We start from the raw sequence: 26,782 nt of genomic DNA on the forward strand, positions 1-26,782 counted from the left end.
AGTCCAAACCGTCCAGATTTTGCCTCAGGATGAATCATTGTTCAGTTTCGCAATGTTATTCAACCCTAAACTGAGGAGGCAAAGCCATATATGCTCCAAAACAAAGACTACCAACTTCTACCGTAATAATACTTTGCCCTTACCTTGGCTGAAACTCATCCATACGGCTGTCATCTCTAGCCTATGATTGCCTGGCTGGTCTACCTTCTTCCACCTAGATAAATTTCAGCCCATTTAAACTCTTTTTTTGATTCTGCACCAAATCCCACTCACCAATCACATGTCCTTGACATACATTGCCAGCTGGTGCCCTAATAGCCTCCACTCATACAACCGCCCCCTGCCACCACCCCTCCCCTCCCCTAATTCCTGACTCTGGTCTTTTATGAACTTCTCCTCAACCCACTTTGCCACACCATTGGGCACATAGGAATCACTGTTGTATGGCAACTGAAATGTCAAATTTTATTTTTACTACTCAGTCTTGTGATTTTTAGCAGGGGTTGACACTGAATTGTGAAACTGTTGATTCTTCTGTGTAAAATATAAATTAGTGATCATAATTATCACAGTACTCAATTAAAAAAACATAATTACAGCACCTTGTGCAAGGTTAGAGGTCTATAACAGAAAAGAGCAGAACAGCATATGTGTAATTAAACAAAATGTGTTTCAGGGTTTTATTTTCGGAATATTTTACCGGACAATGAGCTACTGTAGATTCAAAAGACAGACTCCTTGCATGAAAATCCAAAAAAGTCAACTTAAGATAAACCGGTGTCTTGCGTACATATCCATTTCTGTGGTGTAAAATTTCTTAAGATTTATTTCACATGGTCATCTTCACTAATTAGATTAAAATAGCTTTGTCACCTTCTAGCATATTTCCTACTGAAGCAATGCAGTCAGGCTGCTGTTCTCAGAAATCTAACCTATTTAGTTTGTGGGAAAGATTTCAGGGCATTAGCAGCAATGTGGAATAGGGGTGTGCAAAATCCAGAAAATATGGGCAATCACTCACTCCAAGAATTGACAACGTTCAACACAGTCAGTATTTCCCCTCCAGTTGTACCCAGAAAGCCACATCATGTATTGAGTTTCTGAACTGCCTTGTTCACTTTTCAGAAGCATTTTTTTTTTCAGTTACTGTTATAATGCAGGTAATATGGCCGCCAGGTGGTGCATAGCAAGGTTCCACAAACAGCAATGACAATGACCAATAAACAGATAATCGCTTAGGTGATATCGATTGAAGAATAAATATTGGCCAGGACACTGGACTGCTCTTCTTCAAAATAGTGCGTTAGGATGCTTTATTTTGAACTCAGAGAGCATACGAGGTTTTGGTTTAACATTTCATTCGAAAGATAGCACCCAGAAATGCCACCCTAGATTATGTATTCAAGGGCAGAATTTAACAGGTGGTAGGGTTTCCTACAATGGCCAGTGCCAGATATGGAAAATGGGCTCTTGAAGGGAGAACCACCCCTTTCCCACCCAAGGTCCGAGCAGGGTGACCTGCCAGGCTTACCATCACCCCCGATATCCTCATGCCGGCCTGAAAATTGAGCCCAGAAAAGAATTGCCCATTAATAAGCCTCAGTTGAGCTGAGGGTGGTCAGGCTGCCATAGGCCCCGTCTGCTCCTGGTAAAATTGAGGACAGGTTGGGATGGGTGCGATGAGCGCCTGGGTAATTTAATAACACCCTCCACTTGCAAACCTGCCAGCGAGGACTGTAAAGTTCTGCTCCAAGTCTCCGACATAGAAGTTGAACTCATGATCTGCTGACTCAAAGAAGAGAATGCTTCCACTGAGCCAAGGCTGATACCTTTCCGGCAGTGCTGCTGGAATTAGAATCCTTTGGTTGCAATACAGTTAGTTACAAGATAAAGTCCACTTTCTTTTCCAGACCACAATAAGTTGTTAACTAAGCCACTACTGCAAATAAAGTCACAATAGAATAGCTCTACTTGACTAATAGCAGGTAACAAAATAAAAACAAATTTGGCTATTGCTTTGCCGTGCATTGCTGGAGAGGATAGTTAAAAGACAGGATTGGTGTAGGGAGAGGAGGTAGATCTTATTTTATTTGTAAAATTTGTATTTGCTTCACATTTGATACTGTAGCATGTAAATAATAAATTACATATCCTTTCCTTTGCTGCCGCCACCAAATGTTAATTCATTTGATTCTGTGGTTACATCAAATTCATTTCTCTCCACACTCCATCACTATGAAGCAACATAAAAGTGATCCTTTTTCACTTGCTAATGTTTGTAAACTATAATGACCAACTCTGGCATGTCAGGAATTCCCAGGTTTCTTGAAACGATTTTCTAAGCTGACACTAAAAATGGTTCCATTTATGTGAAAAACTTGATATCCTGACACAGTAAAGTCCTAAATGAATTCAATATTTTTCTGCAGAGGGTAATTTTCAGCTTTGCTGTCTTGGTGGTAAATTACCATTTGGGATCGCTCTCCTACTATAAAACCTACCAGGATTTAGGGAGGACATAATTTAAACTTTTCTGTGATACACATGGCATCTTCCTCCACAACATCAAAATGTTTTAAATTTATGAATCTTCATTTGCTGGGGGCGGGGTAAGCAAGGATGAAACGATCACTTTTTGTGTCACAAAACTGCATTTCACACTGTTCTGTTCAAACAAAAAATAAAATTCAGTTCTTAAGTCAAGTAAGTTAGTTCAGTTATTTAAAAAAAAAATAAAAAAGTTAATACAAGTAACTGCCATTACACATCTCAAGTATATTTCACAAAGGTGGCAATTATGTTAGCTATTGCCACGTTGCAGCCTGCACCAACTTTACATTTTTATCATGGTTAAAATAGAGAATCTGTTATGGTCATATATTCCTAACTACATCGAGTCAAGCTTAAACATCTTCACGGATTTCCTCACCAATGTATGGCTCTTTGCACAGAACTACATTCCGACCTGAATAAAATACTTTGATCAGTCTCTGGGGTCAACATTTGCAAGTTGTCCTCGACAGGAGACATTGGGCCAGATTTTTGACTAGATTGAAGCTTCTTGGATTCCCTGTGGAGAGCAAAATATTTTGTTAGTAGCTAAAACTGAAAAATAACGTACATGCAACTCTCTCTTCAAAATTGGTGTATGCATTTATTGTGGCCTGAATTTGAAAAATTCTCAATTCTTGTCATTAAGTATCACACTGAAAAATGGCACCATTTTCATTGACAAGATATGTTTAGTTTCAATTTTCTGAACAGTGTAGGAGAAAGTTAAAAGCTACCAAGACCTTACAGAATTGCTGAGTGACAAAGGTCACCTAGTTTTGCAGCAAGTGGAAGCAGCTGAAACAAGTGTGGATTTTGATGCAGAAAGAAAGACTGGTAGTTTAGGGGGAAATGGTGGTATAGCAGCAACATAACCAGATTAGTAATCCAGAAGACTAGGCTATTGCTCTGGGGACATGGGTTTGAATTTCACCACAGCAGTTGGTGGAATTTAAATTCAGTTAATAATAAAAAGCTAGTCTTGATAGTGACCATGAAGCCATTATTGATTGTCGTAAAAATCCATCTAGCTCACTAATGTCCTTCAGCCATTCTGCCTTTAGAAAATCTGCCATCCTTCCCTGGTCTGGCCTACATGTGACTCCAGATCTACAGCAATGTGGTTGGTTCTTAAATGCCATTCAATTGTATCATACCGCTACAAAGTCTACAAAAAAGAATGAAACCGGACGGATCACCCAGCATTGACAACAGCAAACCTAGTCCTGTCAACCCTGCAAAGTCCTCCATATTAGCAACTAGAGGTTTGTGCCAAAATTAGGAGAGCTATCCTGTCTCACAGACTAGTCAGACAACAGCCTAACATAGTCAAACTCTCAGAATCATACCTTATAGACCATGTCCCAGACAACGCCACCACCAGAGGTGGCAACATAGTGGTACACAGTCAGGAGGGAGTTGCCTTGGGAGATCTCAACATTGACTCTGGACCCCATGAAGTCTCATGGCATCAGGTCAGATGTGGGTAAGGAAACATCCTGATGGCTACTGCTGATTGCTATACCCCCACACCTGATGAATCAGTGCACCTCCATGTTGAAGACCACTTGGAGGAAGCACTGAGGGTGGCAAGGGCACAGAATGTGCACTGGTTGGGGGACTTCAATGTCCATCACCAAGAGTGACTCAAGAGCACCACTAGTGACTGAGCCGGTTGTGCAAGAGGGCATGCCAGGAGCAGCACCAGGCATACCTAAACATGAGGTGTCAACCTGGTGAAGCTACAGCATAAGGCCACATGCATGCCAAATAGTGGAACAGCATGCAATAGACAGAGCTAAGCAATTCCACAATCAATAGATCAGATTTAAGGTCTACAGTCCTACCACATCCAGTTATGAATTGCTGTGGACAATTAAACAACTCACTGGAGGAGAAGGCTCCACAAATATCCCCATCCTCAATGATAGGGGAGCCCAGCACATTAGTGCAAAAGATAAGGCTGAAGCATTTGCAGCAATCTTCAGCTGGAAGTTCCAAGTGGATGATCTGTCTTGGCCCCCTCCAGGGGTCCTCAGCATCACAGGTAACAGTCTTCAGCCAATTCGATTCACCCCACATGATATCAAGGGCTGAAGGCACTGGATACTACAAAGACTATGGGCCCTGACTACATTATACTGAAGACTTGTGCTCCATAACTTGCTGTGCCCTTGGCCAAACTGTTCCAGTACAGCTACGATATTGACATCTATCTGACAATGTAGAAAATTGCCACGGTACATCTTGGGCACAAAAAGGACAGATTCAACCCAGCCAATTCACACTCCATCAGTCTGCTTGCAATCATCAGTGAAGTAATGGTAGGGGTTGTTGACAGTGCTATCAAGCAGCATACTCAACAATAACCTGCTCACTAGCGCTGAGTTTGGGTTCTGCCAGGGCCACTCAGCTCCTGACCTCATTACAGCCTTGGTTCAAACATGGACAAGAGAGCTGAAGTCAAGAGGTGAAGCCAGAGAGTGTCTTTGATATCAAGACAACATTTGAGCGAGTGTAGCATCAAGGAGCCCTAGTAAAACCACTGTAAATGGGAATTAGGGGGAAAACTCTCTGCTGGTTGGAGTCATACCTGGCACAAAAGGAAGATGCTTGTGGTTGTTAAAGGTCAATCATCTCAGTTCCAGCACATCACTGCAGGAGTTCGTCAGGGTAGTGTCCTACACCCAACCATCTTCAGCGGCTTCTTCAATGACTTTCTCTCCATCATTAAGGTCAGAAGTGGGGATGTTCACTGATAATTGTACAATGTTCAGCACCGTTCAAGACTCCTCATATACTGAAGCAGTCCATGCCTATATGCAACAAGACCTGGACAACATTCAGCCTTGGGCTGACAAGTGGCAAATAACATTTGTGCCACACAATTTCTAGGCAATGGCCATCTCCCAGAAAAGAGAATCCAACCATCTCCCCATGACATTCAATGTCATTACCATCACCAAATCCCCCACTGTCAATATCCTGGGGTGGAGTTTACCATTGACCAGAAACTGAACTGGACTAACCATGGACTAAATGGATTAAACACCTTCGACTGTGGCTACAAGAGCCGGTCAGAGGCTGGAAATTCTGTGGAGAGTAACTCACCTCCTGACTTCCCAAAGCCTGTCCACCATCTACAAAGCACAAATCAGGAGTGTGATGGAAAACTAACCACTGCCTAGATAAGAGCAGCTCCAACAATACTCAAGAAACCTGACACAATCCAGAACAAAGCAGCCCGTTGATTGGCACCCCATCCACCACCTTCAACATCCACTCACTGCACTACCGACACAGTGGCAGCAGTGTGTACCATCTACAAGATGCAATGCAGCAACTCAACAAGGATCCTTCAACAGCACCTTCCAAATGCACCACCTCTACCACCGAGAAGGACAAGGGCAGCAGATGCATGGGAACGCCATCTGTAAGTTCCCCTCCAAGCCACACACCATCTGACTTTGAACTATTGTTGCCGTCCTTCACTGTCAGTGGGTCAAAATGCTGGAACTTCCTCCCTAACAGCACTGTGGATATACCTACACCACAGGGGTTGCAGTCGTTTAAAGGAGGCTGCTCACCACCTTCTCAAGGGCAACTAGGGATGGGCAATAAAAGTGTTGGCCTAGCTAGTGATGCCCACATCCCGGGAAAGAATTTAAAATTTTTTTTTTAGTAGATATAGGTAGAAACGAATGGTACAAGGAAACAGGACTGGAAGATGAGACTAATCTAGATTCTCTTCTAGTCCAAAACTAGTTATTTCAAATACTGAAAGAAAACATTTTCACATCATAAGAATGAGGATAACTCTACCAACTAATAGTATTGTAGACTCTTGCAGCAAGAAGGATGCAAACATACTGAATAGTTAGTCAGTAGGATTGAAATGCAGGACCAAACCAGTCAAGTGCATAGAAGACCAACTCAAATAAGGCAAGATAAAGACAGTGTGTACATTTTACAACATTAGGTCAGGCAAGTACAGGTCATACACATTAATTAATTGTCATTTTATGAAGGAGGAAGCCAGATGTTTATTAGATGCGTGTTATATGGGAGCCTGGCTGGACCAGAAAGCCCAGGTTGCCAGGGAGTAGAAAGGTTGGCTGCACAATGGGAGCTTGAGGATTGGTTACTGGTAATGGTGTTGATAGCAGGAAGCCGACATGCTTACCATCATCAATCTCATGACCCAGATCTTGCATGTGGTTTTTCATAACATCTAATCCACAGAAACAGTAAGAGGCCAAACCCCAGATACATAGATTTTTTTTAAAAAAATGGTTGTAACAGAATGAATAAAGGTAGAAGCAGAACCAGTCACCAACTTCAGTCACAGGTCACCACACTGCATGGAATGCAATCAGCAGAAGCAGCTTTTGCCACTTAAAGGCAAGTCTCTCCTTCAATTCTTTCTTATTTCTCTCCCTCTTTCTATAAGTGCTCCTTTCACTCTTTCAATTTTCGAGTATCTATTTGATGAAGTTATTAAGGATGCACACAACTTTTGTCTGTGTCAGCAAGTTTAAAAATGTCAAAGTCATATATCATGCCTCAAATTGTAACAACAGACCGGAAAGGCAGGCACCAAACAGACCATGACCTAAAACAAATACCATTCCAGTTAACTTACCCTTTAAACCCAAATTTCTGCCACAAATCATGGATAGTAGCCTGCAGTTCAGGCTTGTTCTCATTATTTGGGGCAGGTTTCTTTTTCTGCAGTGACAGTGACCTTTTGCTTAATCCACTGGCTTTGGCTGGTCCTGGAAGCAACAGTTTAGTGAACTTTCCGAAAGATCCGGGGCTCAGCTTGTGTAACCCAGGAACCTGAACAAAAAGTGCATTTGGTAAATCTACAGTAGCATTACAGTCAAATTCATTTCTGGTCACAGTTTTGCATTAAAATTACCACAGCTCAACACTAAAAAGGGTAAAACATATCAGATTAAGTATCAGCTGTCAAATAGATCAACTTCTTTGTAGAAGAATTACATTTTATGCCTTTTTTTAAAAAGCAGAAAAGCCATATATTTTCTGTCCCAAACCCTCCAACATCACAAAACTGAAGTAAAGAAATGCCCTTCAGGTCACATTTAGTAAAGAAAAGGATAATCTGATCAATCACATGACACAAGAAAAATCAGCTAAAATGGGGAGGAAATTGAGGTGGAACATGCATTAAACTTGGCTTTATGTAAACAATTCCAGTGCTAATTTTGAAGTTCTCAAATTAATTTTTGAGCTTTTTTCCCCGTTGCAACTCTCCCCCTCCCCAATTTCCCCTCAAGAGGTTGATTTGTGCTGCAGCATAGTCCCACATCCTCTGGTACATCAGTCAAGTGGCTACTCTTCATAACATGACCAAAAAATTTGACCATAAATGCCATTAGGCAATTTGACTGTGGGACATTGGCTTCATAGTTGAAATCAATTGCCTTCCCACTAGTAATAACGTATTAATAGTTGAGAGTACTTAAGAACTCCCTAATTTCATTGTTCTCAATTTTTATATAATTGGAGATAAACATGGCCTCGAAAGAGAGATAAAAGCAAAATACTGCGGATGCTGGAAATCTGAAATAAAAAGAGAGAATGTTGGAGAAACTCGGCAGGTCTGGCAGCATCGGTGGAGAAAGAAACAGCGTTAATGTTTTGAGTCCATGTGACTCTTTAAGAGTCATACGGACTTGAAACGTTAACTCTGTTTCTCTCTCCACTGATGCTGCCAGGCTTGCTGAGTTTCTCCAACATTCTCTGTTTATCTCTCGAAAGAGAGCATGGTTCTGGAAAGTATACAAATAGTTAGTACACTTACCTTGTGCTTTATGGTTACAATAGCTCTCTCAGGTAATTCTGGCAAAGTGCCAGGACTCGAAATTTGATCATGTGACATTGCATCGTCACTGGCTTCCTTTCATGAAAAAAAATGATAGGTGCATTATTAAATAAACTGAAGCCATTTATCATTCCAATAAAAGTCTTAAAAGCATTCCAATATAAGCATAAAGTATCGTACATCCAAATCAGAACTCCTGGACTTTTGAGAAGAGCCCAAGGAATCAAAAGTACTGCATGAACTGCCCAGAGAAGAGCTAATGCCAAGAGGTGATTGTGGAGAGGTCATCATTTCAGAGTCACCATCCAAGGGTTCCTCAGGTTGTTCCGGAAGGTTTGACTGGTACAGGATTTCACTCTGATTGCTTTTTGCCACTGCTTTACTGTCATTACATTTACTTATAGTCGAGTATGCCACCTTTCTGCAGAATTGCTGCAATACAGATAAACCAACAGCAGAATCGTGTGTCTTCGATTTTTCCCTCAGGTCTCCAGACCAACTAAAAACACTTAAACTTTTCCTGGCCACCGAATGAAAATCTCTAAGAGCTGCGTTGGTATTAGGACTAGCATTTAAAAGTTCAAGTGACTGCTCATCCTGTTCACATTCATTTCTGCTTATACTTGTCGCCAAGGAGTCATTTTTCTCACTATTACAAGAACTAATTGGGTTCAAATCCTTGCTTCTCTCTGTTGCACTAGATATTGCATTGGCTCCAATTTTTTGATCAGATACACAAGCTTCTTTGGGACTACAGAAGAACCTATAAGAAAAATGGAAAGAAAAAAAATCAAATGCAGAATAAAGCAATAATCCAACAGAAATAATGTTTCGCAAAGAGAAAGGCATGATCTTGAGCAAAAAATGTTCTAATTAACTACTTGAATAAAGTTACATAGTTAGTGCAGTAAGAAACTTACATTTTTAAACAGCTGTCATTTAGCTTTTAATTCTCACATAGTTAGCTTACTCTGCTATATTTAGTTTACTGACTGAATTAAAACAATTTATGTTAAGGTTGAGTTAGATTAGGGATTATTAAATACTCAAAATGCAGATAGTTAGTTATTCATTGTTTCTTAGAGAGGTAACAAGAAAAAGAATAATTGTTTGGATTAGCAAGCGACATCATCCGTGAGTCATGGAAAAAGGTTTGCACTTTTTGCACCCAGTATCAGGTGCAAAAGCTGACAGTGGCAGGTTATTCACAGTCTACCTTAACTTTATTCTGCATCATGGGATTAGGATTAAGGCCGTGAGCAATAATAGGTGAAATCTCAGTCTCTGTCACAATAGTAGGATCATTTCTGGGTTTAAGACCCAACTCTCTGTACAGTGCACCCAACAGTTGTTATTTACCAAAGCAAAAGAATTACGATCCAGCCTCCAGGTCCCCTGAACATTATGGAGGGGCTTGGGGGGGGCGGCGGCGGCCGGATGATAAATCCTTCCTTTGATGGAATGAGTGTCTAATTAAAGGGACCATAGCATCTGTCAGAGAAGCTCACCAGCACTTGAACTTTTTAGGCTGTTGCAACCACAGGAATGGAGAGGGGGCCTGGGAAGGCAGTCTCGAGTGGGGTCTGACTTTTATTCCCCTGGGCTTACATGTTTTAGAGTGTCTAATAACAACCAGAGATTTCACCAACAAAATAATCTTAACATAGCCTTTGTGGGGAAAAATAGACTGGGATTCTGTTTTTATTTCTCCTGAAGCATACTTCTCTCAATTATTTTACCTGCTTCTCCAACTCAATGTGTTACAGAGTTGCTCTCAGGACAATGTGTTGACTACGTAAAGGCCAGTGACATGTTCTGAGTTAATGTCACCCAAGCAGTTTTCAACTAAAAAAAAAACAAATCATACTTTACCGGCTTCTGGTTCCAGGAACCACAACAGCACCTGAATCTTCATTCCTCCTTTGCAAAATGGTAGCAAACCGATTCCGGATCTTGGAGTGAGGCCTTGGACTTTCATGGCCGACTGAGTGATCCGCTGATGAGGATTCCTCCTCTTCTGAAGGAGATTGTGGTGATGGGCACTTTTCAGCAGCTTCTTTATGTTTTTTACTATTTGGAAATGAGTACTGACTTAACAAGTCTCCATCTGAAAGACCGTCATCTGACAGGAGGAAATAAAACCATCTTTAAGACAGCATTAATTTTGTATACTGCACTAGAACAACCTAAATTTTGCATTAAATAATCAGTACCTGGAAATCAGGCTGTTAAACTAGCATAAGTGACATGTTTTCATTCACCAATGGAACAATACTACAATTGTAACCAGTCAACATAAGACGGTGCTTCATCTAGCTTATAGAAATAATTTTAGTCAGAAAACATTAAAGTTCTTGTACAAAAGCCCTTTTCAGTCCTTAACACACAAGAGACTAAGTATTCATGTCAGAAACTTCAATTTCAGAGGAAAACAATTAACTACTTTTTTATATTGAACGATATATACAGTTTTAATAAAATATTGAAAACACTAAATAAAATCCTCAAACAAAAAATTAATCAAACGTTACTGTATTTAAAAAAAAAATCAAGATTTGAGAGAACATCTGACATCTTTAACAGGCAGGCATAAGATTGTAGTATCTATTTTACAATTTAATGAAGGCAAGGGCTAGAACGGAGATCTTTTTAAATCACCTGAATGAACCCACACTGGAGGAGGCGAATCCATAAAGCCAACGTCACCCAATAAAACAGCACTCAGAGGTTTAGTTGGTGGGTGGTGGGGTTCAAAAATGAGTGACACCTGAATGGATGGTCCCAAGCAAAGTGACAAAAAAATCAATGAGATTCTCACACATTGTTGGAGATGAGGTGGAGAAGCATGGGAATGGAGTTTAACGGAGATAGATGATAGTGGAAAAATGAAGCCAGGAGGCATATTTGCATTCCTGGACCGATCTTTAAGTAGTAAGCTGTTTTCGCAGAGGACAGCAAAGTTCAAAGGTGCTTGATGTGGTCCGCTAGATTTGGTGATGGATGATTAAACCAGATATACTCAAGTCTGTGCCCTTTGAGAGTACAAAAACACGAGTCAGTTTCTTGGAACAAGCGCCATGTTTTGCTGGGGCAAGGGCATCAAAGGTGGAAGGGGTAGTTAAGATCAACAGCTGCATAAGTATCAAGACAAATGGAGGGTCAAAAGGTTAGGCTATTGAGTACTTGAAATTGCAGCTGAAAGTGACTCTGGGAAACTTTGCTCCAAGGGCAGACACAAGAAAGCAAAGAGTGGAATGGAAGATTAAAGGAGAAGTGAGTGGGGAGGGATACAGGGAAATGTTCCTAGATGGCCTTGTCTGTGATCAAGACAATAGGATTAGAGACCAGATGAAATGGCAAGGTGAGTTGAGATGAAAACTGAAATTACCAAAGATGAGGTGTCATTCAGTGCAGAGACTAAGGGAAGATAGGAGGGAATATATCTCAGTGAGGAACTCAAGGTGGGGCATTAAAGAACAAAAATTTTGAAGGAGGTGAGGGGTGGAATAATTTGAGGTGCTCCCAAAAGGAGGTCCAGAGAAGTAGCCGGAGACACCCAGATGTGATCTGGTGAAAAGGGTCATGCCACCACTGCAGTGGTTTTAGCAGGTAGCTTCAGTAAAGGGCAAGATATCATCACCCCGTCTACACCCCTTTGTCCTTTTGTCTATGACATCTTTGGCAATCTCTCCCTTGCCTCCACCTATCACCGGCCCTCTATCCAGCTCCACCTGTCCCACCCCCCTTAAACAGCTTATATTTCACCTCACTTCTATTTCTCTCTAGTTCTGATGAAGAGTCATACGGACTCGAAACGTTAGCATCTGTGGAGAGGAAGACAGAGTTATCAGACCTGCTGAGTTTTTCCAGCTATTTTTGTGCAAGATATCATCAGCTGTGAGCCAAGCTTTCAAAGCAACTATGTCAATGAAATCATTCAGAATAAGGATGTGGACGACGTGGGATTTGGTCATGAGTAAAACAGATTTTAGGAGGGAGATGTAGAGCTGCACAGTTATTCTTGAGCCATGGATAGCGATGAGTGGGGTAGGTGGGATGGGAAGGAGGTTGCCAAGATTAGCTCCCAGCTGTCACATGCATTAAAGGCCATGTGCATTAATGAATACAAAAGGATCAGTGATGTTGTAGCTATCTCAATAAGGAGCATTTATTCCAGAATACTTAATTTTCTTTGCTTGAGCAGCTAATTTTCAAAATGTAGTACTGTAAATGGAAAAGAAACAAGTCAGATCTTTGTTACCTTCTCTTGGCCTTTTAGCCATCATCTCTCTATTGGGAAGTTTTAATCTTTTGATGTTGATCACTTTCTCGATACCCCTAGTACAGGGTTTTTCTGGGGATATTTGTGCCCTTGGGACCAAAAGCTGATTTTCATATGGTCTATATTCTTTGCTCCATATGCTGAGCATATGTGGCACTTTCTGCTTATTGGCTTGTGTGTCATTCCACCCATGAGTCCTTTTGGTTGGAAGCTGGTTAAAAAAAAAGAGTAAAGCAAAATTTATACATCTGTAAAGTTTTTGAAAGAAAAAAAAGTAAAAATAGCTTCATATAGTGCTTTTTATGACATCAGACACTTCAAAAAGTATTACATTGACAGTGGAGTAACTGCTGAAATATAGGGAAACCCTGTGGCCAATTTGCCAGCAAGATCTCACAAATAGCAAATGGTGAGACGATCTGTTTTTGTGAAGTTTGCTGAGGGAGAAATATTGGCGAGAAATAGATGGATGAATGTATGCTATATTTCTAATTCAGGTTAAAACATCAGAAACATGATTTTTATAGCATACATTAAAATGATTGTAACCCAGGTATTAGAAGAACACACTGTTTGTTTAAAGGGGTAGAATCTCATCGACAGTCATTTTAAACGCATTTTGGAGCAGCTCAACAGGTTAATTCAGAAGCCGACTTTGGATGCAACTGAAGTGCAAATAGCGACATTACTACAATATATTTGGTAGCTCTTTTCTCAGCATCTGCATTAGTCCTGAGCTCTAAATTTAAAGGATTAGTTATAGAGCCGCTTCTGGATAGGAGTGAAAAAGTATACTTTAGAGGTGTCCAAATTACGGGGGGGGGGGGGGGGGGGAAGAAAAGTGATAAAAGCTGATTAAAATAGGCACTTTATACAAGCAACTTTTCACAATATTCCCCTTTTCCACACCAGGTTAAGAATTATAAAAGACCTTATCGTATTGTATTATAGTAAACTTCAAACAGAATTTTTTTTAGTGCACTTTATGGTTAAAAATTATGTTAAAGTTGCTACTGGCAACTTGGAATCAGTGAGTAACTTGCACATTACCTGGAAAGTACATGGGTTGTAATCATCTATGGTTTCCAAAGTATTGATATCGATATTGCCAAGAGCAATATGAAGAGCTTTCTCATCACCAAAGTGACTAAATATAACCAAGTTAAGGTACAAAATATAAATGACAAACATAAATGGAAGAAAAATATAAAACTATAGTGCAACATTGCTTATCCAAAAAAGTCCAATAAGTAAGCATACTTGAGCTCCCAAATAAAAGGATGGTACAAAAAAAATGCTGCAAGAATGTGGCAAAGAAAACTAGTTTTTTTATAAAATCAACAGGCAATATAGTAACAGCATCATGTTGATGTATTTTAAAATTTTCAATAATAGGCTATTTCATGCTAAAAAGACAGCTTTTATGTGTAGACTTGGATGTTTAACAGTGAATAATTGGCTGGGATGGGCGAGCGAAATTTAATTCCAGTAATGCTGCTGCACCGCCGCCGCACCGCCCCCCCCCCCCCCCCCCACCCTGTCTGTTGGAGAACCAGTGGAAGCCCTGCATCGCTTCTGTATGGGAGGCCTGGTGCAATCTAAGTGAACCCAGGCACTTATCTGGCCAGTACTGGGCCTCCTATATGATTAAGTTCCCCCAGAGAACAAAATACTACACCCAGAGGCCGACAGCTTTCCATAGCTGGCAGTGCCACTAAAGCAGTGGCTGCTGCAGGTATTGTTCCGAGTCCTACCCAGAGGATCAAGACTAGATCCCTGGTGACAGGCAAGTGAGACGGGATGGGTGTTGCAAGCGAGGGGGTAGGGCAAAGAGAGCTCAAGCTCCCGCCCCCACCCTGCCTGCTCACTTTCTAAATGCAGGGTTCATCAATCAGGCACGAAAGAGCCATGCGAAGCCCATTAGATCCAGAGCCACCACTAAATTCCATGGGCTCAGGGATAATTGGCTCTTTTATAAGCCTAATTGGCACCCTGCTGTTGGCAGGCTGGATTCCCACGTCATTCTAATGCTAGAAAATGGAAGCGAGTAATCTTGCTTGATTCTTGCATACTCCACACCACCATGCCCACCCGACAGGTTTAAATAAATTCAGCCTGGTATGTGGGATTGCACTGTATTCTACATGCAAAGTAACTTTGCAGCACTAGATTAAGACAGGTTCATCCTTTTTTGTTGAGAAATGGCTTTCACTTCCACTGCAAACTTGGTATCAAAAGTGGTTAAATTTTCTGAACTTACAAGCCAACACTAACCATGTAGGTAAATTAAACCCTGTTGATTTTTTTTTCTACACCATTAATGAGTTTCGTACAAAAGCATTGATTCCTGATTTTAGTGGAGCACAAGCTATTACGAGCAATACCACATATTGTTGGTTAATACACCCACAAGCAGCTGCAGCATACTGCAAGTGCACTGGTTATAAACAAGATTTTCATTAGTTCTGAAGTAACAACAGCATCAGCAACAAATTAGGCTCCACATAGACTTTGCAAATAAATTCCTTCTACAATATGTTACTTATAAATTCAGACATTTGTTTGTTTTTAAATTTTAGATGATTACTTGGTTCTGCCAGCCAAATTGTGCAAAACATTCTGGTTGTACCATGGAAATCACCCACAAGAGAATACCATGGTGCAGCTCAATACCCAAAGATGCAGAATATTGCATATGGGTGGGGGTGGGAGGTGGAGAGGAGGGAAACGACAAATACATTTCATCGCCTGCACACAGCCTGGACAAACTTGCCAATTTCTGTTTGGCCTTTGAAAAGCTCTCCTTTGTTATTTCCACAGTTCTTCCCGCTGTCTCCTTCCAAAAGTTATCATACTGCAAGCACCCAGTTTTTTGTGCGTCAGGAAAACAGGTTTTAAGAAAACAATGGTAAAGCTAATTGGTGCTGGCTAACCAGAACAAGTATGGAAGTATGTAAAAGGATACTGCCCAGCATAGTCAAGTGTTTCTGGATCAACTCCATCCGAGTACGCATTTAAAGGAACAAGTTTCCGTTTCAATGGATCAAACACCAACTGATAGAGAAATGTGTTATTTGCCCGAATGAATCCATCTATGTATTCTTCTGTTACAGTAATGGTTGTCTTCAAATATTGTCCCATTTTCTTGATCACCTATACGTGATGAAAAGAATAGATGGAGAAACAGAAGTTATTTATCGGTACCAAAATTGTTCAAAATACTTTATACACCGAGAAAAACTTAAGTGTTAAATAAAATTATAACAGTAGAATTGAAGATTAATTTTTATTGCTACTGGACGGAAAGGTGTCAATTATGCAGCCTGCAGTAGGACCCTAATGCTGTTATTTCTACCTTTTTTATATAAATGTACAAATTCAAAGCCAAAATTAAAAATAAGGAGAACAACAGAGAAAAAGGATGCAACAAAATATTAAGAAAGATTTGGTTGTGCAATTGGCAGGTAAATGTAATTCAGTGACATAAAACAAAATCCTACACATTAGATTGAATTACAAAAAGATAATGAATGAAACTGAATAAGCAAAAGGAACTTGAAGAAAATAGGGCCAGAGAGCAATAGCAAACATGTGACCTTTAGTGTCCAGGTGGCAAAATAATTGAAGAAAAGGCCAATACAATGCTGGGCTATAAAGCCAGTAGATCAGTGCTGGTAAAAATGAGATGGAAATTCATGTGGGAGATCAGCAAAACAAGCCCACATCAGTGGCAATCAGATGAAGTTCTAACAACGCTGGAAAGAAAACCCTTGAAAGGAAATACATTTATAAAATGGTAAAATAAGAGGCTTTGGGAATACAATGTCAAATTCTAGATTTTATTATACAGTGAAAAAGATGATAAGAAATCATGACTCTTGAAGCTCTAATAGAAACAGCATAAAATAGAATACAAGACTGAACTGAAATTATGAGTCAAGGGTACACCACTAAAAAGTGCAAATTGTCCAACAGGGAGGACGGAAAAGAAGCTTCAGTCTTGCTGTGACCTCAGCAGAAACACCAGAGAATCTACATGAAGAGCTGTTTGGAAGAAAATTAGTTTAAATAAAAACAAAAAGTTACAACAACCTCCATGGAGATTACTGGCAGACACGTTGGGTTGATTAACTTTTACCTATTCTCTTTTTTCCTTTATACACTGTAGACATTCCAAAAAATATTCAGTCTTAATTTAACAAATCCTCTTAAAGACTTCAGCATTACTGGATTATTTTTCATAAGTAGTTCGTACATGCACATTGTTATGATCACAGATGTTAATTGCTGCGCAAACCAAATTCCAGAGGGAAACTTGGGTTACGAGCAATACCCATTTTTTGTATTCTGCAAACAAGAAGAAAACATACTGATCTTAGCTGCAAGAAGTGCAGTCATACTTCTGGAATTTTAATAATAAAACTTTTACTTTTAACAAGAAGAGAAGAAAATACGAGATTATAGTTGCACAGTTAAACTTAGTCTTACAAAACATTCCCCCAAAAGACTCCTTACTTGGTCAGACCCACAAGTAAACACCTTCCAGGCAACACTCCTTACAGATGTTTAACTACAAAAATTCAGTAACATTACCCAAGGCAAACTGCTGTAATAGAGCTTTAATAGAGGCATACCACATGACCTCAAACTCTCTCCTGCTCTGCTGTGGAAATCCAAAACTTCAGAACAAGACTGCTTTTTGCAGCCCAAGACTTTTCTGGCTTGACCGGATGGCTGATTCAAACTGCATTTTCTTCCAGCCTAGAGCTGTTTCCTGGAGATCTTCCTCACACAGCCAACAGCTAACAGCCACCAGCTACAAACAGCAACTCAAAACACCTATTTCCCCCTTTCATCTCATCTCACAAAAATGCTTCTCGTCACCTCTGACTTCCCCTTGGATGTGGGTAGCAGATATACCATCCTGACTTGGAAATATATCTTCCCTTCACTGTCACTGGGTCAAAATCCTGGAGCTCCATTCCTAAGAGCACTGTGGGTATACCCACACCACATGGACTGCAGCGGTTCAAGAAGGCAGCTCACCACCACTTCTCAAGGGCAATTAGTGAAAGGCAATAAATGCTGGCCCAGTCAGTGAAGCCCACATCCCATGAATGAATAAAAAAAAACTCTCAACTTATCTACCAATGCAAATGTTAGAACCAACCTATTTACTTGTACCTCAAACCCCTCATATCTTAATACAAATGTGAAGCCTAACGCCTTTATGCTTTCATGTCTTAAACCTCCCAGGCAACCTGTTTTATAGTAATTTTGCCCCAGCTTAATTAAATTTACACACATACACAGCTTTCTTCACAGAATAATACAATATTCCCCAAAAATATTAAAAAAAAACATCCATTCTCAACATTCTGCTGTAGATTATTATTGTTACCCAACTGTACAAATGAGCACAAACTCAAAGACCTACCGTAATGATGTCTGGGTTGTTGGCAACCCGAAGCAGCTTGCATGCTTTAGCCAAACCAATTCCATGAATGGATGCCAAATAATCACATCCTGACAAAATACACATATATCTGAACTTCTCTTCAGTGAAAACATCACCCAGCTGCTTGCATTTGCCAAACCGAGACTTATCAATTTCTATGCCGTTCCCAGTCTTGTCCACTTTCAGTACAACCTAGAAGTGCAGTGAAAATATCACCAAATTATTTTCTTTTTACTCCAGCTCCAGTATTCAAATTGTGCCTATCCTGATTTAAAGAAAATCCTCTTCTTCTGATGGTGGCAATGGGCCTTTGCAAATGAATTCAGGCATCCATAAATTAGTCAATGGGATTTTACCCACTATGAAGGCAAAGAATTTGGCAATCTCAGTCAGGCAATAAGTTAAGATGGCTAGTCTCAATTATTTGCCAGATAGAGGTTTAAGCCATACAGACCAGGCAGATGCCAGGTTTAACCCAATATCAGTGTTAAATAAGCCAATCTCAGTTGGGAAGGAGGAAAAAGATTGCATAAAAGTTACAAAAGTGATACATTATTTAAAAAAAAGGTGGAGGGGTGGGGACTTAAAGAAGATTGAATAACTTTGTTCATTAAATATTGATCTAAGCTTTTCCAACACAGTGGGACAGTTAAACTGCTCAGACCTATACTACAAAACATTTATATTAACAACAAAAACTGCTTATAGCACTTTCCATTTACCTTTTTACATCCAAATGCCAACAGGTCTGAATCTTCTGTAATTACTGCTTGAGCTATACCAATCTTACTTAAGTAGGCCAATTGAGCATCTGCCTCATAAGGTGCTACAATACAATCCATTCCCTTTGCTCTTGCTGCCTGTATTGATACAAAAAAAAAAAATTGTCATGTCTAACTCTCCCTTTTAAAGCAATTTGCCTTTATTATTCCTCTTTGCCATTTGTTATGAATAACAGATAATGCAATCTCCAATTCCATTTTAAAACTAATCAAAAGGCAACACCTGAAAATAAAATGGGAAGACCCCCCCTGTTCCTGTGCAGATGCAGCAAAATCCTCCGTGGCAGCACAATTAAACAAATCCCACCTTAATAAATATACAAAACGTGCTGTGCCAGAATAGCAGCACGAGTTCATACATGGCAACTTTGCCACTGAAATTAAACAGCCAAAGACTGGGAATTTTCCAAAAGAAGAACAAAGTGAAAGCATCACGCCAAGTTGCACCTTTGCTAATATTCTGGTATTGGCCATCTACCATCCATACAACTCAATAAAGATGTGTGGTGCAGAGAAATCTGATCAGGGAAGCAGAGAAAATACAAAAATAAATGTACATGGTCCAAGATTTGTCAAACACTGGTGTCCTTTCCTACTCAGTGAGATTATTCACAAAAGCACTTCTGATGTAAGCCAACATTGCAATCAAATTAAAAAATAGTTTTTAAAAAATTATCAAATTGTATGCCTCTTTTTCAAGCGTTTGTATCAAATTGCACAAACAGCATTTTTAGGTCAGTGCTGTATTTAATTTCTCCCTCAAGTAATTTGGTGTCTTTTCCTCTGTGCAATTCGTCCTTTTTAAGAATGTTACCCTTCCCTTCTTATAAATTCACTTCTTCCAATTTATTTTACTCATTTCTGAATTGCAAATTCTGCTCATGGCGCTCCAAAACTCAATCTAGTAATGGCAAGAAGAGTGGGCAAGAGGTAAATTTTTGCAAATTCACACAAATAAAAATACATCAATATAGAATATCATGCACAGTTCTTGTCTCCATTTCACAAAAAATGATACAAAGGCACTGGAAAAGGAGTAAAAAAAATATCAACAATGCTGATACCAAAACTGAGGGGTTATAACTATCAGGAAAGACAGAATAGGCTGGGTTTAATGACAGATGGCAATTCCACTTGTGGGGCCATAAATATATGATAGTCAGTCACGAATCTTCGATCAATTATCTTACTGAATAGCAGATCAGACTTGAAGGGCTAAATGGACTTTAAAAAAAATCTTATGCTCTAATAAATCTAATAAAGAAATCAGAAGAAACCACTTTACCCAGAGAGTGGTGAGAATGTGGAACATGCTACCACATGGAGTAGTTGTGGTAAATAGCATCGATGCCTTTTAAAAGAAGCTAGATAAATCCATGGAGCGGGGGGGGGGGGGGGGGGAGGAGGAGGAGGAGGAGGAGGAGGAGGAAGAATAGATGGTATGCTGATAGGATTAGATAAAGCAGTGGGAGGGGGCTTGTGTGAACCATATACACCAGCATGGTTCAGTTGGGGTGAATGGTCTATTCTGTGACATACATTCTATGTAAAAACTGGTACATTCTTTTCAAAAATACTGTGCATGTACCAGTTTTAGCAAGGTCCAAATTGTGACTTGAAAAATCACTGGGACAGAAAGAAATTCTGAATCTACAAATAGAGACGTAGAAAGTAAACCTGAAATAACTTGCTTTTATGACTTCATGAGCCATGGCAGGTGTTATGTTGACACAGCGAGTAAAACACTCTCTGGCTTCTGCTGACTTCCCTTCACGAAGGAGTTGCTTTCCTTTCTGCAAGTTTGCTTGCCTACGTCTGTAATGCAGAAAACCACCCAAGCATAATGTTTCTAAACCACACGCATGAACAGCTGTGCAGATAAGTGACACAAATTAGTACATTACGGCAGATGACTGCTACTGAGAAAAAGAAATAGACATCATATTGCATGGCTATTACTAAGAACTTTAGCTAGATTTAATGCTTAATAATCCAGACCTCAGGAATGTTAAAAGTAATTTGTACACAGATCAATTTGACCGCAATATTAACATTTTAATAAAGAAAAATATCATTTGTAAGAACTAAAAATAACATTAGCCAGGTTTATTTTTCTTTGCAGCTTGTTAAGCAAAAGTATGAAGTGAAACCCCCAGCTTTCTCCAAGTTATCACTACTGAAACACAAAAAAAATCTCAGAAAGCACAGGAACCTTAAAATTTGCAGTAGACTTTAGTAAATTTACTACTTACAATCTTCGAGCTTTTTCAACCTCTTTTTTAGAGGGTAAAGTGCAACCATCAAAAACCAAGACTGGCTTGATTCCAAATGAGACCAACATTTCAACAAATTTCATACAATAACCTACATATCTGAAACAAAACACATATGTGGAAAGAAGTGTTAGAATGATTCACAAATATAAAACAACTCAAGCAGTGGAAATGAAACATGATCTTATAAAATCTTATACTGCAATCAACATAAAGCATGCCATTTTGATGAAACATTAACTCTTGCTTCTTGCTACATGGATGCTGCCTGACCCGCCAATTCATAAAACAGAAAATGCTGGAAGCAAAACATTCCATGGTCATGTGTAGCACATAAGAATTCACAATACTCAAAATCAACTATTTCTATTGCTTCAATGGGTGATATTGTCAATTTTATGTTCAAGTATGGGTAACTTTCTGCTGCAGACACACTAGTAACTGGAATGAGACTGCTATAAGTATTGCAACCAGGAGTCTCTTATCTTTCAACCATTTAATATTATAAAATTGAAGTATTTTGCTTAATTGACTGTTTATAGATTCCATATCTCTCCTTCCCATTATTCTTGAAATTGTTATTTAGTTTCTTTGCAGCTGTGAGTGGTCAGCATTTTAAGGCAAAATAATTTAAAAAGGTGTTTTTGTTCCCCAATTAAAAATCTTGAATGTGGACTAAATCTACCATGGTCTAGTTATTTTTCACCACATGGCTCAGGGTGCTATAATTTAACCAATAAGATTTATTATGCATAATATAAAAACCCACTGAACACACGCAAGTTTAAATTTTTCTTTTAGCATTTCATGGTGAAGTAAACACACCAAGTTCAAAGAACACAAAAAGGACTTACTGATCAGTTGGTTCTCCTTTTGCTAATTTATCAGCACACGCAAAAGCTCCTTTATGAAGCCAGCAGTACATATCCAATGCTACAACTTGTCCTTTATACTTCTTAATATGGATTGGTTCTGAAGCTTCCTTAACGAACTGCAGCAATCCTTGAATCCCCATGATCCGCTTTCACTCCTGTTGAACGATTCAAGTTTTCATAAGTACTTCCAGGCTAAAATAGATGGGTTGTAGTTTGAACAGCAGTAAAATTTAAAATGGCTATAACCAAATCAAATCTAAAGTCTTTATAAATATTTCAAAATGCAGTAGAGCCAAGTTACAAATACAATGGTTACAATGTAAACAGATGGCTCTGGTGATAAAGCACTCAGACTCCAAAGAATGGTTGCAAAATCAAACCTGTCCCAACTAACAGGTAGATAAATCCACTCCCATTACTACTTACCAATTTCCAAATGTGCTTTGAGAATATATAAAAGAGGGCTTGGGTCAGTTGGTAGTACTATTGGTTTGGAGTTAGAAGGTTGCAGGTTCAAGCCCCACTGTCGGCCTCGCACATTCTCCAGTGTGACATTTTAACCAGCACCAGAGAAACCTTTTTAAATAAAAGTCAAAACAACATTGTTTATTAAACAGTTATGTTGAATATTCTTTGTTCCAATTCTTCTTGAATCCTCATTACACTGATGACTGTGGTGGTGTCACTTTCTACTTATGCCCAGAGTTAAGAGAATTTCATTAATGTATTTTCGGACTCCCACCCACTTCCTTATATTTATGTGGTTCATCCTAGACTCTTCCTTTCCCTTCCTTGACTTCTGTTTCTTTTTCTACTGCCATCTATTATAAGCTCATCAGATCCTGCAATTGTGCATCTTCCCACCCAGTTTCTTCCAGGTTTTCATCTGTTTTGCACCTATTCTGAGAATCCAACTTTTCAGAGCTTCCAAAATATATTTTTTTCCCTCACTCACAGTAGGCAGTTGATCATTTCCTATGTTTCTGTCCTGACCCTTTCTTTGACCACTTTTCTCCCAGGACATGATGGAGTCGTCCTTGTCCTCACCTTCATTCAACAAGTCACCATGCTTTCCCTTACCTCCAACTTTTTGAAGGAACCATTCCCTCTGACACCCAGATTCACTCTTTCATCACTTCCCAGTACATTTCAATGAAAGCCTTAACCATTCATCTCCTTCCACATCATTGTCTAGGTTTCCAAACATACTTTCCAGTGAGACAATTAAAGTAGTTTTGCAAACCACTATACTGTTCACTGATCAGTGTGGTCTCCTGTACAATGGGGAGAACAAAGTGACCATTTTGCCAAACACTTCCATTCTGTCCACAATCGAATAGGAATAATAGAAACATGTCTGCAGACAAGGCAGGATTGACAGTTAAATACATGATATCCTGCAATATTTAAGACACAGTGGGAAGCTGCATAAATCAAAAATAGCAACGACATTAGCAAGAAAGGGCATAACAAATAAATAAATAAAAACGGATGGCATATTGAAAGTAAAGAATAAGAGATTTGGTCAATACAGACCACCAAATAGTGGAAAGTGGAAGGAGAAATACATGAGCAAATAGGTGAATAAAAGACACAATCATAATAATGGGGGTTTCACCTACCCCCAAAACTGGCAGGTAGACAGTCAAAGGGATGAAATTTTTACAGTATAAAAAAAAAACTCCTTTCTAACACAACCTGCAACAAGTCCAACAAAGAAGTACTGCTAGACCTAGAGATGGAAAATAAACCAGACCAGATAAGAGAAGTAAGCATGGGAGAACAGTTAAGGTGTACTGATCAAAATATAATAGGAAATAATATAAATGTAATTCATATCTTCAAATAGATAGAGCTAATCCAGTTTAATGAATGACAGTGGTAGGACATATACTAAAATATTTCTGAAAACATGAGACAAAATATGTGGAGATAGTGACTATAATAAAAAAAATCTGCATGGATTTCCAAAATGAAAGTCATGTTTTGCAAATCTATAGAATTCCTTGAAGTAACAGAAAAAGTAGATAAGGGCAATGTAGTAAACATGGTTTTCACAAACTTTCAGATGGTCACATAAGCTGCCACACAAAAGAGACTTGAGACGAAGGTTAAGAGTGTTGAGTCAAGCCAAGTAGCAGAATGAATTGAATGATGCTAAAAAAAAGACTGGCAGAAAGTGGGAAGTGACGTGTGCTGGAACCATTGTTGTCCACCATATACATAAACGATATGGGTATAAATATCACAGAACCTTTACAGTACAGTAGGCTATTTGGCCTATCAAGTCTGCACTGGCTCTCTGAAAGTCCCACTCCCTGTCTTATTCCCATAACCTTGCACATTCATTCTTTTTGGATAGCAACCCTATAGCTTTTTGAATACCCCAATCAAGCCTGCCAGACATCTGCCAGAGAACAGACGTCTCAAATTTTGTAGATACCAAACTTGCAGTTTATCCAATAACTGGAGACAAACGGGCTTGCAAAGAGAAAAGGTGAATGTTACTATATTGAATTTAATTTGCCAATGATATATTTTGGAAGAAGGAATATTCCTAAGAAAGTGAGAAAAACTGAATGAGATTGGAGAGCAAAGAAAATTTGGGAATACAGACACTCTCAGAAGTTGAAATAGCCATAGGAAGTGGAAACCAAGGACTGGGGTTAATTTTTAGAGGAATTTGGTCAGACTACATGGATTAGTGTGTCCAGAACTAGTCTCCACATTGCATAAAGGGTTATGAAACATTGGAGGAGATGCAGGAAAGATTTATAAGGAGGTTATCAATATTGAGCGGATCTAACTATCAGAAAAAGTTGAACAGGCTGAGTTTCTTTCTATGGAAGAGAAGGCTAACAGAAGTCCCAATTGAGGTCTTGAAAATCACGAAGGGTTTCAATAGGATGGATGTAGAAAAATTGTTTCCACTTGAAGGCAAGTCCAGAACAAGGGGGTATAAATTTAAGATAACCACTAACTGATCAAATAAAGGATTTAGAGGGATTCCTTTACATAAAGTGGTGGCAACATGGAACTCGCTATCACAAAATAGTTGAAGCAGATAACATTGACACATTTAAAGACAAGTCTTGATGCATAGATAAGGGAGAATGGAATAGAGGGATATGGGGACAGAATGAAATGAGAAAATTAAAGTGGGGAGCAGGCTCCTGTGGAGCATAAACACTGACACAAGAGTTGGGCCGAATGGCCTGTGTCAGTGCTGTAGATTCTATGATATTCTTAACACAACACCTCAAATCATTTCCACTATCACAGTTCATTGGCAGTCTCACTAAGTTTCATGCCAGCTGCAGTGAACACAACTTCTATTCACCTATTTCAAGTACCCCTAGACTTCAGGAAGAGTCATTGATCTGAAAAGTTAACTTTCTCTGCACTGATGTTGCCAGGCCTGTTGAATATTTCCAACATTTTCTTTTTTTATTTACAATTCTCATTTCATAATTACTATTGCAATTATTTGTTATCTGATCAGGCACCCAATTAAATTTGACATGCTTCTCATCAGAAGTTTTACACTAAAATTTACATTATCCCTCCAGCTTTATTGACTGCATTCAGTAAATATCACCATCTTGTTTAAAAATACTTCAGTTATTCAGGCTAATGGTTAACATATTTTTACTTTTTAAGCCCAATGGTACATAGCAACAATACACCAATTATCCTACATATAGTTCTTATATTAATTATTTTGGCATTACTTTGTATACGCTGGCACACAGTTCAAGTAACACACAATAAAAGTGGGTATGCAGAGCCTTTACATTTACATGGGCAACATTAGTAAGTATAATGAGCAAAAAAAAAACGCCATTAGAGGTACAAGGCCACTCTAACCACATATAAACCAAACCATAAATAGTAAGAAATATCTGCACTCAACTAATTCTGGCCACTTGAGAATCCCAGATTTTAATCGCTCCACCCGGGTGGCTGTACCTTCAAATGCCTGGGCCCGTAACCTCCACAATCCCCTCTCTAAACCTTTTTTTTTAATAAAAGATGCTCCTTAAAGCTTACCTCTTTGACCACTTTCCCTCATCATTTTTGGCCACTTTCCCTCATCGTCTTCTGCGGCCGTGCTCGATTTTGTTTTAATAACGCTCGCCTGAAGCGCTTGGAAGGGGGTGGGGGGGGGGGGGGGGGGGGTGGGGGGCGCTTCACCGAGTTAAAGGCACTATATTAATACAAGTTGTTGTTGGAAATGATCGGAACTGGGCCCACGGGGCCAGGGTGCAGAAACAACCGGTTGATTCAGGCCCCTGTCCGGGGTGGAGGCAGATCGAACTCAGCCCGAGGAGTATTATTACTCGCTGACATTAAAAAACACATTCTGCGACCATGACCCCAGCCGGCGCCGACTCACATCAACAGGCGACGATGACCCCGAGCGGGGCTATTTAAACTGATTTTACTGTAAACCGTCTCATTCCGTTGGCTCCTTTTGGCGATACCCCAATTTTTTAAAATATAGATCCCAATTCCGTTAACCATTCCTCCTACTGTTTAACATTCGACATTGGGAACGATTGGCATCAAAACTCACCTCAGGGACATGGGCGCACACATTTAAAGACGCTTTGCCGTTTACCCGCCAAAAATTTAGGTCAGCAAGGCAGATTCCGGTTGGCCGTTCGCGAATCCAATGGGAGGTCAGTTTGTTGGGATGCGATTTGAGGGGGGA

At 39.5% G+C, this 26,782-nt stretch overlaps 1 protein-coding gene across 3 annotated transcripts; it reads right to left on the reverse strand.

Annotated features, from left to right (window-relative positions):
* Window positions 1-2,062: 2,062 nt before the first annotated feature.
* Window positions 2,063-26,768, reverse strand: exo1 (exonuclease 1). Of its 3 annotated transcripts, none has more exons than XM_041182937.1 (15): window positions 26,645-26,768; window positions 22,495-22,644; window positions 22,048-22,223; window positions 21,173-21,292; window positions 20,612-20,735; window positions 18,861-18,998; window positions 18,118-18,330; window positions 15,646-15,833; window positions 13,731-13,827; window positions 12,660-12,891; window positions 10,271-10,520; window positions 8,579-9,161; window positions 8,378-8,473; window positions 7,193-7,389; window positions 2,063-3,070 (listed from the first exon to the last, which is right to left on the reverse strand). In XM_041182937.1, exons 3-15 carry the CDS (start codon window positions 22,206-22,208, stop codon window positions 2,926-2,928), a joined length of 2,544 nt encoding a protein of 847 aa, XP_041038871.1. In that variant the 5' UTR covers window positions 22,209-22,223; window positions 22,495-22,644; window positions 26,645-26,768; the 3' UTR covers window positions 2,063-2,925. The 3 variants fall into 3 exon arrangements, with proteins under 3 accessions (XP_041038871.1, XP_041038872.1, XP_041038873.1); XM_041182938.1 differs by lacking the exon at window positions 26,645-26,768 and adding an exon at window positions 26,119-26,224; XM_041182939.1 differs by lacking the exon at window positions 18,861-18,998.
* Window positions 26,769-26,782: the final 14 nt, after the last annotated feature.

The sequence above is a fragment of the Carcharodon carcharias genome, chromosome 2 (genome assembly GCF_017639515.1).
Source record: "Carcharodon carcharias isolate sCarCar2 chromosome 2, sCarCar2.pri, whole genome shotgun sequence".
NCBI lineage: Eukaryota > Metazoa > Chordata > Chondrichthyes > Lamniformes > Lamnidae > Carcharodon > Carcharodon carcharias.